The sequence below is a fragment of the Callorhinus ursinus genome, unplaced genomic scaffold (genome assembly GCF_003265705.2).
Source record: "Callorhinus ursinus isolate GAN/ISIS: 27379988/994484 unplaced genomic scaffold, GSC_fseal_2.0 scaffold55, whole genome shotgun sequence".
Taxonomy (NCBI): domain Eukaryota; kingdom Metazoa; phylum Chordata; class Mammalia; order Carnivora; family Otariidae; genus Callorhinus; species Callorhinus ursinus.
The window spans coordinates 191,586-205,488 of NW_027397117.1; the positions used below are offsets into that span (position 1 = coordinate 191,586).

A 13,903-nucleotide genomic window follows, 5' to 3' on the forward strand; every position below is an offset into this window, starting at 1 on the left:
TAAGATCATGGAACTGTGTAGGGAATCGCTGGGACATGACAGTGTTCAAATATTTTGAAGAGCTGACAAGAACAACGACTGCATTTTGTGAGAGAAAAGGCCTGATCAAGACCAGTGTCAATGAGTTGAAATTGTAGGAATGCAGATTTTGGCTTTAATTTGTGGGGTTTTTTTTTTTTAAGATTTATTTATTTTAGGGCGCCTGGGTGGCTCAGATGGTTAAGCATCTGCCTTCGGCTCAGGTCATGATCCCAGAGTTTTGGGATCGAGTCCCGCATTGGGCTCACTGCTCCTTGGGAGCCTGCTTCTCCCTCTGCCTCTCTCTCTAAAAAAAGATTTATTTATTTTAGAGAGAGAGCCAGTGAGCAAGGGGAGGGGCAGAGGAAGAGAGAGAAACTTTACAGTAGACTCTGTGCTGAGCACGGAGCCTGCACAGGGCGGGTTTCACAACCCTGAAATCATGACCTGAGACGAAACCAAGAGTCGGACTCTTAACTGACTGCACCACCCAGGGTCCCTGTTACTTTTTATTTTTAAGTAATCTCTACACCCAACATGGGGCTCGAACCTACAACTCTGAGATCAAGAGTTGCATGCTCCTCCCACTGAGCCAGCCAGGTGCCCCAGATTTTTGCTTTAATTTATTTTTTTAAAAAGATTTTATTTATTCATGAGAGACAGAGAGAGAGAGAGGCAAAGGGAGAAGCAGGCTCCCAAGGAGCGGGGATCCCGATGCGGGACTCGATCCCAGGACCCTGGGATCATCACCTGAGGGGAAGGCAGACGCTTAACCATCTGAGCCACCCAGGCGCCCTTTTGCTTTAATTTAAAAAACTTTCAGCAATGAGAACTCTCTGAAAGGAGGGAACTGTTCTCTAAATTAGTAAGCTCCCTGCCATGTAAATGGTTAGAAGCGGAGGGCTGTCATAGAAGGAATGTTTGCATGTTACAAGAGGTTAGACTGTGGTCACCCAAGATGACACATTCAGGCACTGTTTACCGGTCTCCGCTCTATTCGCATTGACCACATCTGCAATTATTTGTTTATATAACTGCCAAGAACTGTGTGTATTTTTCATTTTTTCCTTGTGCTTTTATTTATTTTGAGAGAGTGCGAGCGGGGTGGGGGGGCAGAGGGAGAGGGAGAGAGAATCATTTTTTTTTTAAGATTTTATTTATTTTTTTAAAGATTTTTTTATTTATTTGAGAGAGAGAGAATGAGAGATAGAGAGCATGAGAGGGAAGAGGGTCAGAGGGAGAAGCAGACTCCCCGCTGAGCAGGGAGCCCGACGCGGGACTCGATCCCGGGACTCCAGGATCATGACCTGAGCCGAAGGCAGTCCCTTAACCAACTGAGCCACCCAGGGGTCCCAAGATTTTATTTATTTATTCATGAGAGAGAGAGAGAAGCAGAGGGAGAAGCGGGCTCCCCGCTTGGGACTCGATCCCACGACCCTGGGATCATGACCTGAGCCAAAGGCAGACACTTAACCATCTGAGCCACCCAGGCGCCCGGGAGAGAGAGAATCTTAAGCATTCTCCACGCTCAGCATGGAGCCTGACGCCGGGCTCCACCTCACCATCCTGAGATCATGACCTAAGCTGAAATCAAGATTTGGATGCTCAACCGACTGAGCCACCCAGGCTCCCCCTTTCCTTGTGCTTTTTTTTTTTTTTTAAGATTTATTTATTTATTTATTTGACAGAGAGAGACACAGCAAAAGAGGGAACAGAAGCAGCGGGAGTGGGAGTGGGAGAAGCAGGCTTCCCGCTGAGCAGGGAGCCAGATGCAGGGCTCAATCCCAGGACTCCGGGATCCTGACCTGAGCTGAAGGCAGACACTTAACGACTGAGCCACCCAGGCGCCCCTTTCCTAGTGCTTTTAACACAATGCCTGACACGCTTTTTTTTTTTTTTAAGATTTTATTTATTTATTTGACACAGAGAGAGAGCACAAGCAGGGGGAGAGGGAGAGGGAGAAGCAGGCTCCCCCCTGAGCTGGGAGCCCAATGCGGGACTCAATCCCAGGACCCCGGGATCATGACCTGAGCCAAATGCAGACGTTTAACCGACTGAGCCACCCAGGTGCCCCAATGCCTGACACATTCTTGGTGTTTGTTGAATGAATTCACTGGAAGAAGTATGAGGTTCTTGGAAATCAAAACTGCTCTGAAGAGGAAATGCAGGTGACACATCACAGTGAGCCACCAGGCACGGTAGCTAACTTTTCCTTTGCTCTCTTATGGTTGTGCCATGTGGTCATAGTTATATTAATGGAAGAAAATAATAACTCATCCTAAGTTAACTTGCTGTAATATAGGATGATTTGGATGGATAGCATATTGATCTTCGTAATGCTATTTTTAAAAATCTGTTGAGATATAGTAAGGACACAGGATGGAATTAGAGAATCTTGATCTACTCTCAGATCCGCTACTAACTAGCTCACTAGTGTGCCTTGGATCTGACTTCCCCGGGCATCGGTTGCTTCATCTGAAAACAAGAGCTTAACCAGATCATCCTTAAGGTTTATTTTGGCATTAATATTTTCGAACTCTGGGCTCCTTTGCTTTTAAGATTTTTTAAATTAATTAATTTATTTGAGAGAGAGCGTGAGTGAGTGCACAAGCAGGGGGAAGGGCAGAGGGAAAAGGAGAGAGAGAATCACAAGCAGACTCCCAGCTGAGTGCAGAGCCCGACACAGGGCTCAATTGCACGACCCTGAGCACGACCCTGAGATCATGACCTGAGCCGAAATCAAGAGTCGGACACTTAACCGACTGAGCCACCCAGGCACCCCTCCTTTCCTTTAGAAAGAGCAAGAAGCTTGGAGTTGGAAGGGTTTCCTTCAAGCCTCAACGTCACAGCTCACTGGTTGCATGGCTAGGCAAAGATCCAAGGCTGGGCCCTAAACATCTGCAAATTCTGCCTTGACCTCTTAAGGAAGCGAGTCATATCATGAGGAAGCCCAAGCAGCCATGGGGAGACACTCACACGGAGGAGCACTGAACCCCCAGACCCACATCCCAGCTGAGCTTCCAGTCTGTGGGCCAGCATCAACTGCCAGCCATCCCAGCTCCTTAGATGACACCACAGGAAGCAGGAGAACGCAGCCAATTCACAGATTTGTGAGATCATATGAGAAATGATGATTGTTGCATTAAGTCAGTCAGTTTTGAGGTTTTTAATGGAGCAATAAGAAGGTGAAACCAAGTACTTAACAGTACCTTGCCCATAGTAAGTGCTCTAAGTCGGTATATGGAGGGAATGAATGGTAACGGTGAAGGAGTGTTGTGAAAGGGTTGGAAGTCAAGGAAAAACTAACAGGCATATGGGGCAGGCAAGCTGTATGAAGCCCAAAAATGCGCTCTGCAGTACTGCTGTCCTCCCCATCCCCAGGGCTCTCCCACCTATCCAAGACAGCACCAGATGATACAGGGAGTGGCTATTTTGACCAACTATTTATTAGGAAGTCATTCCTTACATTGAACTTTCCTAGCATTTCCACTCCTTGGTCTTAGTTCTAAATTCTGGGGTCCTATAAAACACATTTCTTTTGGAAATGACAACTCTTTACATATTTGAAAACTATGACTACTTTGTCCCTCATTCTCCCCTCCTCTTCTCCTACCTAAAGTAAGGAAAAATTCTCCAGATTCTCTCCAGTGGAATGGTATGGTGTTCAGACCTCACACCCTCCAATTTGCTCATTTCTGGGCCACCATTGGCTTTTTGGTGCCTCTTAACAGGTGGCAGCGAGAACCCACCCATGGGGGGAATGAATGAATGAAACAAGACTGACCATGTGATGACTGTTGAAAGTGGCCAGTTGTTACATGGAGGCTCACTGTCATCCTGTCTACGTTTATCTTTGAAAATTAAAAAAAAAAAAAATGACCCGCCCCCCCAAAAAGGGGGAAATGATACCATGTTTCTATAAAGTCAGGGTGCATTTAGGCAGGGAATTTCATGCTGCTGTCCTTCAGCATGTGTGTCTTTTGAGGAGGGATCAGGCAAAAGCAAACTCAGTGGGGGCTGCAGGGGTTGGTGCAGAAAGAAACACTGAGAATCTAGTCTGACACCTGCAGCTTAGCAGAAGCAGTGGGAGAAAAAGACAGAGACTTCTTTAACAAGCCCCACAGCATCAGGGGCACCTTAGAAGGCAGCCTCTGAGATTTCTGCCCAGAATTCTGTTCCAAATTGATGCCACCGTGACTCAAGTCTGACAGTGATCACTCAATCTCTGGCTTCGTGGGCCAAACGTGGGGCTCCGTGTCCATAAACGTGGATCAAGTTCTCACGAAGTGACGGGCCCAGGTCACGGGTGAACAGGGCTCTGAAGTCCACGAGGGGACCCTCTCCCTGGACCGGGACGTCGGGGATCGGGTGGGACAACCGCCAAAGCCTTCACCTGGTTGGCACTTCCTTGGTTAAAAAAAGGGGGGGGGTAGAACTAGGTCCCTGTTCCCGTAAGTGGAGCGACTCCGCCTGTCCCCAAAGCGCCTCGACCCCCAACGAACCCGAGACACCAAGATGCAGCGACGACGTCCCCAATTCCTAGAGGGACCGCTACGGCCCAGTTAGACTCCAGCGGGGGCGGGGCTCTGACGCACTTCCGGCTGCGCCGGCCGCTGGGTACATCGAGGTGTACGGGCGCTTCGAGCGGTTTCAAAAATCTGGTGAGTCTCTTGGTTCCTGGTTCGCGTGGCGGGCGAGAGAGAGAGCCTTGGCCGAAAGGGTTCGGGGAGGGAGGAGTAGGTTGAGCAGCTGTGGCCTCTGGAGAGCCCCAGCTGACCCGCCCTGGGAGGTCTTCAGGGAGGAGCCCCGCGCTTCTACCCAGCCCCAGGTAGTGGAGGCTCTTGCTCACGGGAAAGCCTTTTCCGCCCCGCCCCGGGGGTTTCACAAATGGAACTGCCTCGTTCTCGTTCCAGAGCAGTTTTTCTGTGCTCTTCCTGAGCCGAGCCGTCAGTCGGACCGGGTTGCCTTGTCTTTTTTCCCTGGCTCTCAACAGGAAGTCCCAACTCAGGGATAATTGATGAGAACACGCCTGAGGGGTTTGGAGACATGCTGTGGGAACCGAGCCTCACTGGAAGTCCCGGGTTGCGACTGATCCAAGAGAGGGAATAGTACGGTTGAGCTTTGTTCGGATAGATAGCACACACACAACGGGCATCTGCTCGAGTTTGGAAACGCATTTTTATCTTACCATTTATAAATAGTTTGTCGAGGGAAAGGTGATCTGGTGGGTGAGGTCCTTGGAAACCTATGTTATTATTAGGAACAGTTGAAAGAGCTGTGAAGCAGGGAGGTGAGAGGCAAAAAATTTTCAGGGATTGGAAGTCTGCTACGCAGAAAATAAATACTGTACAGTAGAATTCTGTGCCTCAGTTACCAAATTTGCCTGCCTACGAGTTTTCAGGTACACAATGAGTGTGTTAAAGACGTTCTAGTATTAGTTGGTAAGTACCATTCAGTTGTTAGAATCTGTGATAATTTCATTTATTTATGCCTCATCTTGTTCCGTAACGGATTTGGGGCATTTTTATAAAAGTATACATTTTGGGAAATTGTCATAAAAGGAAAAGAAAAAAAAAAAAACCCTGGGAATAGGAACGATTCTGTTCTGGTTATAGTAGACTGTGAACTTATAAGCCTCTTGTGCTAAGCTTTCTAGGTAGCCTAAAAAAAGTAGTTCACTGTGGTTGAAGACAATGTGACTTAGTAATGAAGCCTCTTGATTTCTTTTTTTTAATTTTTTTTTTTTAAGATTTTATTTATTTAGGGGCGCCTGGGTGGCTCGGTCGTTAAGCGTCTGCCTTCGGCTCAGGTCATGATGCCAGAGTCCTGGGATCGAGCCCAGCATCGGGCTCCCTGCTCCACGGGAAGCCTGCTTCTCCCTCTCCCACTCCTCCTGCTTGTGTTCCCTCAAATACATAAATAAAAATCTTAAAAAAATAAATAATAAAAAAAGATTTGATATATGTATTTGACAGAGAGTACAAGCAGGGGGAGCTGCAGGGAGAGGGAGAGGCAGACTCCCCACTGAGCAGGGAGCCCGACGCAGGGCTCGAACCCAGGACCCCAGGACCACGACCGGAGCCGAAGGCAGACACTCAACAGGCTGAGCCACCTAGGTGCCCCAAGCCTCTTGTTTTCTATCCACATGCTTTTGATTTTATAAATACTTTACTAAGAAAACTTCAGAAGCCTGGGCGCCTGGCTAGCTCAGTAGAACATGCGACTCTTGATCTCAAGGTCATGAGTTCAAGCCCCACGTTGGGCACAGAGCTTACAATCAGTCAATCAATCAAATTAAAAAAAAAAGAAAGAAAGAAAAATTCAGAAGCCAAGACCTGGAGGGCATCCCTGAGTGAACCTTTAGGCAAACTCAGCATGACCAAATGTGAAATAACAGGCTTTCTCAGGGTAGGGGGCGGGGGAATCAAGACAGAGCATTATTGGATTTTTAAAAAATCTTTGCCAGTCTGATAGATGGAAGTGTTTCATTGTAGCTTTAATTTTCATGTCTTTTATTATAACTAAGGTTAAGTGTCTTTTTGTGTATTTATTATTAGGCTGAGATTTGAAAGACAAATAGAAATCTGCCCCGAAAATTGGGCATCAGTGGATCATAGGGAATGAGCAGGGGAGTGACGAGACAGTATGAGGAGGCAGAGGCCAGGCTGTGACTTTTGTGTGCCAAACAGAGAAATGAATAAAATTGTTGTCAACAGCTGGGTGTTATGTGCAGATTTGTATGCTAAACCTCTGCTGGTACTAGACTTATAATGTGTGAAACTTCTATTTTTCAGAGGAGGGAACTTCAGGAGCCAAGGGCAGGCTGTCCCAAGATGGGGCACTTTAGCATGAATAGTATTTTGAGTTAAAAGCAATTGAAACCCAGCAGATTCAGGAAAGGCTTTTCACCTTTCCCCTCAAGTGCCTGCCTATACCAGAAAGAGAGCTATCAAGGAGATTCTTCTTCACCTAAAAAACCTGCATAATAGGGCACCCTCTTGTTTTGCAAACATCTCCTCTCACCTTCCTGCTGATGATCTTCCTCATCTTAGTATCCTCAGACCCATCTCCTTAGCTCAGGTTGTTACATAAGCCTCCATGTTGCCAGACTGCCTTTGGAATTTCATGTCTGTGTGGCTCCCTGTACATACAAAGCTAAATTTGATTTTCTCCTGTTGAAATTTTTTTAAATAAGCTCTATGCTGAATGTGGGGCTCAAACTCACAACCGCGACATCAAGAGTCACATGCTCTTCTGACTGAGCCAGCCCGGTGCCCCCTATTTTTTTTTTAATAAAAAATAAATCAATAAACCTCTGCTGCTAGCCTTTGGGCCTTGGAGTTGGAGTTGCCAAACTGGAAAATGGCTGGTGTGATTTCAAAGGAGGACAAGATTGTCATAACGTTGTCAGCCAGTTACAGTTGTTTGATAAAAGTAGAAGTAAGCATTGTGTATGTTTGCAGTAGATCTGTTAGAAACTTTATTTCATCAGATCAGTATTCTGATAATTGTTGGATGAGAGTCAAATTAATTATTGTTCCTAGAGACAAAGCAGGCACCTTTTTAAAAAAAATAATTGTGGGGGCGCCTGGGTGGCTCAGTCCGTTGAGCGACTGCCTTCGGCTCAGGTCATGATCCTGGAGTCCGGGGATCGAGTCCCGCATCGGGCTCCCTGCTCAGCGGGGAGTCTGCTTCTCCCTCTGACCCTCCCCTCTCTCATGTGCTCTCTCTCTCTCTCATTCTTTCTCTCAAATAAATAAATAAAATCTTTAAAAAAAAAATAATTGTGGGACGCCTGGGTGGCTCAGTCGGTTAAGTGTCTGCCTTTAGCTCAGGTCATGATCCCAGGGTCCTGAGATCGAGCCCCACATCGGGCTCCCTGCTCAGCGGGAGTCTGCTTCTCCCTCTGCCCCTGCTTGTGCTCTCTCTCTAACAAATAAATAAAATCTTTAAAAAATAATTTAAAAATTAAAAAATAATCGTAAAAGAAAAACACTTCATAACTTTTTAAAAATACCTAATGAACTCTAAAAATGGTCTGCTTCAACTAAGTTTTGAAGTTAACAAAGCTGCTTTTCCACCCCACGCCCCCATGTTTTTCAATTTAAATGTTTTATTCTCTTATTATTTTTTAGAGATTTTATTTTTTAAAGATTTAGTTATTTATTTTAGAGAGAGCACACACACACGGGGAGGGGCAGAGGGAGAGGGATCACTTCTCTTGTATTTTAACAGGATCACTCTGCTGCTTGTTGGCAATAGACCGAGGGCCGAAAGAGGAGGCACTTAGGAGGCCCTTGCAGTACACTGGTCAAGAGGTGATGGGCTGGGGGGCGCCTGGGTGGCTCAGTCGTTAAGCGTCTGCCTTCGGCTCAGGTCATGATCCCAGGGTCCTGGGATCGAGCCGTGCATCGGGCTCCCTGCTCTGCGGGGAAGTCTGCTTCTCCCTCTCCCACTCCCCCTGCTTGTGTTCCCTCTCTCGCTGTGTCTCTCTGTGTTAAATAAATAAATCTTAAAAAAAAAAAAAAAAAAAGGTGATGGGCTGGGATGGCAGTGTTGGAGGAAGTGAGAATTGGTTGAATAGTGGGTCTTTTGGATGTAGGGCTCACAGGATTTGCTTATGAATTATAGGTAGAATGTGAAGGAGGAGTCTGAGATAACCAGGTTTTTTGGTCCAAGAAAACCAAATGATGGAGTGGCCGTTAACTGAGATGAATAGCTGGGGGGAGGGCAATAATGGGACTGCAGTTTTGGACATCTTAAACTTGAGGTGCCATTGGACATGCTGGTGGCGACGTCAAGTAGTAGTTGGTTGTATGAGTCTAGAGTTCAGAAGAGAGGTCCAGGCTGGAGATAAATTGGCAGTTGGGAGTATACAGATGGTAATTCAAGCCATGTGACCAGATGAAATCTCCAAGGGGAATAAATGCAGCAAGGACGAAGGAGTCCCAAGTGCCAGGCCCTCCACTCATTTGTGGTCTTGGCAAAGACATGAATTTGAATGTGGGCAGCGTCTAAGGGAAGCTTTTTCTTAAGATTTTTTTTTTTGTTTTAGAATAATCTCTACACCCAGCATGGGGCTCAAACTTAACAACGAGATCAAGAGTCACACACTCTACCAACTGAGCCGGCCAAGAGCCCCAGCTTTTAATCGTCACTGGGTACATATTTTGCAGAGGCAGTTATGTGATCTGTGGGTTTGGATATGCCCTTCTGGGAATAGATCCACAGGAATGATAGGTCACTCCCTGTTTAATGCCACCTGTGTTATATAACTCCTCATGTCTTGCTGAGTTTCCCAGGCTTGATCCCAGAAGCTGAGCAGCCCAAACAGACTACGGTGTCTTTCCTGTTGTAGGGATGCCCTTCTCTGGGTGGAGTATGAAATTTTGTAACCAGTTACAAACAAGTATTTCCGCACTGCGGAGACCTACTTCAAAGCATTTCAAATGAATGCTCCCGGCACTACTACATCTGTTATTTTGAGGTTATCTTAGCCTTGAGTGCTAATGCCTTTATTTTAGGAAACGAGATGATGTGCTCCTGTCCCAGCTCAGTTTCAAGTTATCCTGAACTTGGGCGCTCCAGCAGTATATTGGGTGTGCAGGGCAGCATGAGGGAGTGGGTGGTGCTGATTCTGGTCCACCATGTCAGGACACCTGTTGACATCTCATAGGATGCTTCAGAACTGGGGTACAGGGGCGCCTGGGTGGCTCAGTTGTTAAGCATCTGCCTTCGGCTCAGGTCATGATCCCGGGGTCCTGGGATCGGGCCCCACATTGGGCTCCCTGCTCAACGGGAAGCCTGCTTCTCCCTCTCCCACTCCCCCTGCTTGTGTTCCCTCTCTCGCTGTATCTCTCTCTGTCAAATAAATAATAAAAAAAATCTTAAAAAAAAGAATGGGGGTACAGTGGAGGGGAGTCCCAAGGACTGGCATCCCTAGAATTCTGAACTAATTAGCAGCTGGTAATTACAGCATTTCTTATAAAAGGTTACATACTGAGGTTCTAGTCCTAGAATCCCATTTCATATTTTTTTTAATTACCAGAATTGGTAGTTCATATAAAATATGTTTTTAATGCGTGTTTACGAAATGGGTGAAACTAAATAACTTAATACAAAACTTAATACAAAAGCTCTAACATGTACATTTGTGGCAGGGGGCTCTGCATGGTCTGGAATTGCTTTTTTGTTTTCTTGGGGTGGTTTTGTTTTGTTTTTGAAGGCCATGAAGTTTGGGCATTAATAGTAAAAACTGTTTTGTTTGTCTTTTAAAGATATTCTGATTTTCTGATATAAAAGTAACAATACCCACTATAGAAAATTTGGGAAATGATGGGGCGCCTGAGTGGCTCAGGCATTAAGCGTCTGCCTTCAACTCAGGTCATGATCCCAGGGTCCTGGGATCGATCCCCACATCGGGCTCCCTGCTCGGCCTGCTTCTCCCTCTCCCACTCCCCCTGCTTGTGTTCCTGTTCTTGCTGTCTCTCTGTCAAATAAATAAGTAAAATCTTTAAAAAAAAAAAATGGGAAATGAAAAAAAGAATTTTAAAAACTGAAGTTATCTACAACCCAGCAAGATCACTGTTCGTGTTTTACCCTTTTTCCTTTATGGGGCCATATGTGAGACTTGATATTCAGGTTATACAAGCCAGATCCGTGGAAAACGACGTGCGTGTGAGCCACGAGCATACTCGTTTGTATTTTCATTTTTATTTTTTTCATACTCAAGTTTTTAAATGCCTTAGATTTAGATTGTTTGTGACTTCTATTTCCTCATCTTCTGTAAGTCATTTGTGCCTCCTTTTTATGGTCTCTACCCTTGTTATCAGCATAGTTTCACATAACAAAAACCCACGTAGGTTTTTGTCTGTTTGGCTCTCTGTTGAGACTTCCGCAGAGTTTTCCTGCTCTCAATTAGCCACACCCAGAATGGGACATCTATGTGACACATGACAAGTGCTGCTTAACAGTTTGGAAACATGCTCAGGAAAGACAGTCACAAGCATGGAAGGCTAATTTATGCAGGTGTCTTTCAGAATATGTTTAATGAATGCTGATAATTGTAGTTTGATTCTGATGTCTCTTTACTCATTTGTTTTCCATCTCTCCCACAAACTTGAAAGCTCCGTGGGGGTGGGAGTGCATCTGGCTTGCTCATCACTGCACTCCCAGCTCCAAGCCCATGGCATTCAAGTAAATGTTGAGTAGATGGACTTCACTTTTGGCAAATGAGGAAAATAGAAGTAATTATATTTATTGCAGATGTTTTGGGTGTTCTAATGTATGAACTGACCGACATGTTTATAATATTTAATATTTAAAAGAAAAATACTTTTAAGCACTTTGCATCTGTATCATCTCTGGTTTAATTTTTTTCCCCTCAGTTTCTTCTCAGCAGTATATATCTCATCGAGATAAATACCTCTGTAAGAATATAAGTTAGGGCACCTGGGTGGCTCAGTTGTTTGAGCGACTGCCTTCGGCTCAGGTCATGATCCTGGAATCTCGGGATCGAGTCCCACATCGGGCTCCCTGCTCAGCAGGGAGTCTGCTTCTCCCTCTGACCCTCTTCCCTCTCGTGCTCTCTATCTCTCATTCTCTCTCTCTCAAATAAATAAATAAAATCTTTAAAAAAAAAAAGAATATAGGTTACTATTAGTTTAATCTCTGTCATTCCACTTGTCTTTCTGTGAAACCTAAAGGTAAAGGACTTTTAAAAACTTGCATATGCCCTACTTAAAAGTGGGTCAAGTGAAGCTCAGAATTACATCATTGGGGCCCCTGGGTGGCTCAGTCAGTTAAGCGTCCGACTTGGTTTTGGCTCAGTGTTTGATCTCAGGGTCATGGGATCGGCCTGCATGGGGCTCTGAGCTCAGGGCAGAGTCTGCATGTCTCCCCCCAACCCCCCACATGCTCACAGTCTCTCAAATAAATAAATGGGATCTTTGAAAAACAGATTTTTTAAATTACATCATTAATTATACTCAATTATTTTTAAATACTCTTAATTCCAACCTTCTAACATGATTCCTGGTTATGCTGACTAGCCCCATCGTTTGACTAGCAATTTATTTATTTACTTACTTACTTATTTATTTAGTGAAGGTAGGGGGTTTGATGCGGGGTTTGAACTCAAGACCCTGAGATCAAGAGTCGTGTGCTCTACTAACTGAGCCAGTCATGCATCCTTGGCTAGCAAATTTTTAATATTGAAGTTCAAAGTCTTAGATTTGGAGGGCTGCATTTGGCCTGTAGATAGATATCCTGTTGAAATCTCGGAGTTGTAAGATTCCGAAACAGTTTTTGGATCAAAGTTAATTTAAATTTAATTTTAAAAGTATGCCATTGTGCCCTTTTTTTTTAGTGGAGACAAAGTAAGTTTAGGATATCCTGACCTGGCTCCCGAATGATTTTGAACAGTAATATTTGTATGATAGTTTTATGGTGGCTGTAATTTCTACAATTTCTTGTGCTAAAGGTTATGGCTGTCAAGACCTAAAAAGCATCCTTTTTTTCTTTTTGTAATTTATGGTAAACATATTTTCTCAGGTTTAACGCATAGCCCTAGAGAACCAGAAACCCAAAGAAACCGCTATTTCCTGCTCCACAGAGTACCATCTCCAGTGAGGCTGTTTCTGGAATCTGTGTGATGACCAAGGTTTTGGGCATGGCTGCAGTTCGGGGCCCGAGGCCTCCACGGGAGAGGGGGCCTGTGGTGGTTAAAGATGAAGATGAAGAGGAAGGGCAGAGCCTTCCTAGCCTGGAGGTGTTCCGCCAGCGCTTCCGGCAGTTTGGCTACCATGACACGCCTGGCCCCCGGGAGGCCCTGAGCCAGCTCCGGGTGCTCTGCTGTGAGTGGCTAAGGCCCGAGATCCACACCAAGGAGCAGATCCTGGAGCTGCTGGTGCTGGAGCAGTTCCTGACCATCCTGCCCCAGGAGCTCCAGGCCTGGGTGCAGGAGCACTGCCCGGAGAGCGCCGAAGAGGCCGTCACTCTCCTAGAAGACCTGGAGCAGGAACTGGACGAGCCAGGACAGCAGGTAGTCTGGGGAGACCTTACATGCTGTGAGGCTGGGACTAGAGCACTCTGAGCAGGACTGGGTTTATCCATCCAATGGGAGGGGCTGACTGGAAGCTTATGCTGACTTAGATCATGTTTCCTCCTGTTCTTCTTCTGTCCAGTATTGATCTTTAGCCGTGGGACTTGAATGAGATGGATGTGTTTCTTTTCTTTTTCCTAGCAGTTGTACTTTAGCTCTCCTGAGGCTTGCTTTCGTTCTGCAGTTGAAAAGTCTGAACAACCCAGGGTTTAGGGTTGTCACCCCCCCTCCCCTCAGCCCACGTGCATTTGAAAATCCCAATATAACTTTTGATTCCCCAAAGTTTAACTTCTAAGTAAATAGCCCAATGTTGACCGGAAGCTTTACCAATAACATAAATAGTCAACACTTACTTTGTATGTTATGTGTGTTATATACCATGTTCTTATAATAAAGTAAGCTACAGAAAGGAAAACATTAAGAAAACCATAAGGAAGAGAAAATACATTTACTGTACTGTATGTATCAAAAAATACATATATGTGTATAAGTGGACCTGCATAGTTCAGACCCGTGTTCAGAGGTCACCTGTAGTTCTGAGGTGAGCTGTGCACAAACCCCGCCATTCATGGTTGTCTCTAGGTCTCACCTCCTCCAAATGAACAGCAACAGGTTTGGGAGAAGAGGTCCTCTTCAGGAACAGCAAAGTTTCCAAGCAACACGCAGCCCCAGTCTGTGGAGACCAGTCACAAATGCGAAGGTTGGGAGCCCTTATACATCCAGGAGACTGGGGAAGAGCAGGATTTCACTCCAGAGCTGAGAAAGAGTCAAGGTAGGGACTGT

At 45.5% G+C, this 13,903-nt stretch overlaps 2 protein-coding genes across 7 annotated transcripts in view; both read left to right on the top strand.

Annotated features, from left to right (window-relative positions):
• LOC112817455 (zinc finger protein with KRAB and SCAN domains 1) overlaps positions 1–13,903 on the top strand; it is a 100,838-nt gene that overhangs the window by 66,347 nt on the left and 20,588 nt on the right. The window contains exons 1-3 of one of the 6 annotated variants that reach the window (XM_073884300.1): positions 4,625–4,676; positions 12,630–13,060; positions 13,703–13,892. The exons of 1 other annotated variant lie outside the window; for it this stretch is intronic. In XM_073884300.1, coding sequence (XP_073740401.1) covers positions 12,671–13,060; positions 13,703–13,892 — 580 coding nt within the window. In that variant the 5' untranslated portion in view covers positions 4,625–4,676; positions 12,630–12,670. Of the gene's footprint in view, positions 1–4,624; positions 4,677–4,697; positions 4,847–4,876; positions 5,127–5,153; positions 5,460–8,313; positions 8,337–12,570; positions 13,061–13,702; positions 13,893–13,903 lie in introns of those variants that run through there. 4 more of the 6 variants (XM_073884302.1, XM_073884298.1, XM_073884301.1 and 1 more) reach the window with 4 other exon arrangements.
• The window catches only part of COPS6 (COP9 signalosome subunit 6), a 55,313-nt gene continuing 48,790 nt past the window's right edge, over positions 7,381–13,903 (top strand). Inside the window, exon 1 of the mRNA XM_073884307.1 lies at positions 7,381–7,385. Coding sequence (XP_073740408.1) covers positions 7,381–7,385 — 5 coding nt within the window. The remainder of the gene's footprint in view (positions 7,386–13,903) is intronic.